This window comes from Ovis aries, chromosome 17 (assembly GCF_016772045.2).
Source record: "Ovis aries strain OAR_USU_Benz2616 breed Rambouillet chromosome 17, ARS-UI_Ramb_v3.0, whole genome shotgun sequence".
NCBI lineage: Eukaryota > Metazoa > Chordata > Mammalia > Artiodactyla > Bovidae > Ovis > Ovis aries.
Genome location: NC_056070.1, coordinates 70,597,127 through 70,599,645, shown reverse-complemented (window position 1 = coordinate 70,599,645; position 2,519 = coordinate 70,597,127). Strand labels below are relative to the sequence as shown.

The 2,519-nt window shown below is 55.9% G+C and overlaps 1 gene segment (V, D, J or C); it reads right to left on the bottom strand.

The window, feature by feature from the left end:
• Positions 1–1,678: 1,678 nt before the first annotated feature.
• LOC132658054 (immunoglobulin lambda variable 1-40-like) lies at positions 1,679–2,519 on the bottom strand. The segment is given in 2 exon segments: positions 1,679–2,311; positions 2,421–2,519. Coding segments are annotated over 2 exon segments (672 nt in total).

Below are 2,519 nucleotides of genomic sequence, written 5' to 3'. Positions count from 1 at the left end.
GCTCCAGGGCACAGATGCCGGGCTTCTGCTTCCTCGACATCCTGCTCAGCACCTGTGAGGGACCCTGTGTATCTGGGCACATGGGCATTCTGCTTGTATTTGGAGACCAGACAGAAAAAGAGACAATTTCATGGACCCCATAATGATGGAGCAGCATGAGGAGGTGAGACTGCCTGGATGTGACCTGCACAAGTGACCGCAGAGACCTGAACCAGCACTGCTGACGTCACAGCCAGGGTCAGGGCAGTGATGGGGCCGACACGGGAGTACAGGGCAAGCTTTCATCAGACATCCCCATCACACGGGAATTCCTGTGGCTGTGGTTAGTGATGAGCTGTGTGACACTGATGACCAGCCTCCTCATCAGGATGGGGTCCAGAGTGATCCAGGAGGGCGAGAGGACCCACCAGGAGGCAGAGAACAGGGCCGAAACCCTGAGTGTCCCTCACCTCTGTCATCGGTCACAAAGGCAGGGCTTTGCCTCGAATCCCTTGGCATCGTTGCCATGGTGATCCCCGCTTCCCCGCTGTTCCTTCTACAGGACGTGGGGCCCTTTGATATAGACTCATCAGAGGCATCACAGGCAGAGGGACCCGGGCACATGTTGGGGAGCCCCTGCTCCTGACAGTCCACAGACCACCCCAGCCCTCAAGGAGGAAATGCTCCAATGGGGTAGAGATGAGAGGAGCAGAGGGCAGCACAGAGCCGGCACCTGTGGGTCAGGAGAGCCACTCCTGGGCTCCCTGCCGCCTGCGATGTATCCCCGGTGCCCCTCACTCCTCACGCTCTCTGCTCTGCCCCTTCAGGAGCAGAGTTCTCACCCTGGGGGACGATCTGCCTGCTGGGATGGTCCACGGACTCTGCTGGAGGCGCATCTGGGAAAGCCTCCTGCTCCTGATCTCAAGTGAGGGAGCTCAGCTCCACGGCTCCCGTCATCACCCGGCTGCCCAGGGTGCACTTCAGTGGCATCAGAATCTGTTTACATTTTCTGAGATTTCAGCAAAACTGACTGTACAATTGGGAGGAGACATATTATGAACCAGAACGTACCTCAGGAATAAGTTGGTTCCAGGGTAATATTTAAGATTTGACGGTTCTCTAAGAACAAGCCCCTGACAGGCTGAGGCTCTCGTCCCAGTTTCCCGTCTACCTGTGTCACTGTGAGGAGCCCTGTTGCACCAGCCTGCACGGTCAGAGTCAGCCTCGTCCTCACGCTGCAGCCCAGAGACGAGCAGGAGCCCTGCGCTGGCCGAGACATCTTTGGATCCAGAAAACCCGCGGGAACCCCAGAGCTTGGTTCTTCCTGGAGTCTGAGTGGTAGGACCGGAGGACGGAGCAGGGCTCGCTGGCCTCTGCTGGTTCCAGTAAGAGCACAGCGGCCAACACTGATGTCACTGCTCAGGGTGCAGGGAGCCACAGAGTCTCCTGTGGTCTCTCCGGGGACAGGGGTCTCCCCACACACAGGCCCTGAAACCATTGCCGGTCTCAGCAGTCCAGGGCCTCAGGGCTGCGGTGTGGTCACTCACAGCAGCACCAGCTCTAGGGGCTTAGAGAAACCAACAGTAAACAGGTGTAGAATTAATATATCTGCAACCTTATCGAAGAAAGTTAACAATAAAGCCATTGAGATTCTTCTAAAATATCAGTTGACAATAATAAGAAAACACACTACTCTAGATTAGAAATTAAAATGATAATGTTTGAACAAGTAGCTTTAAATATGGTGGAGTATTCCAAATTCCCTTTGCCCTAAATGGTCTTATATGGATCAGAAGGACTGGGAAGAGCAGCTGAGGGCGTTTTGGCTGAAAACATGCAGTAAGTTGTGAGTACAAACACACATTCTTGTTCTCACCGTGTGAAATGAAACACGATTTTATGTCCATTTCAGAGCTGCTGCTCCAGTGTCTGCTTGGACAGAGATGCTTCAGCCCCCGGGAGGCCCGTGTCTGGGGGAGAGCAGGTTTTTGTCTCACTTCCCCCCTGGCCTGGAGCACTGTGCCATTATAACTACTGCTTTCATAAGTTGCACAGTAATAATCGGCCTCGTCCTCAGCCTGGAGCGAGCTGATGGTCAGGGTGGCCGTGTTGCCAGACCTGGAGCCAGAGAATCGGTCTGGGACCCCTGACTCTCGACTGCTAGTACCATAGATGAGGAGTTTGGGGGCCGATCCTGGGAGCTGTTGGAACCAGCTCACATAATTACCACCCCCGATGTTGCTGCTGCTTCCAGAGCAGGTGATGGATACCCTCTGGCCCGGGGACCCGGACACGGAGGGTGGCTGAGTCAGCACGGCCTGGGCCCAGGATCCTGGAAGGGAGAGAGACAGAGATGGTGACTCAGGGGTCCAGACATGATAGCGGGGACCAAGGCCCGTGAGTCTTCCCAGGGCCCTTCCCCTGTTCCCCCATCCAGTCACCTGTGCAGAGAGTGACCAGGGTGAGGAGCAGAGGGGACCAGGCCATGGTGGACACGGTCAGGGTGTCCTGCCTTCAGTGGCCCCACAGCTGAGCAGAGC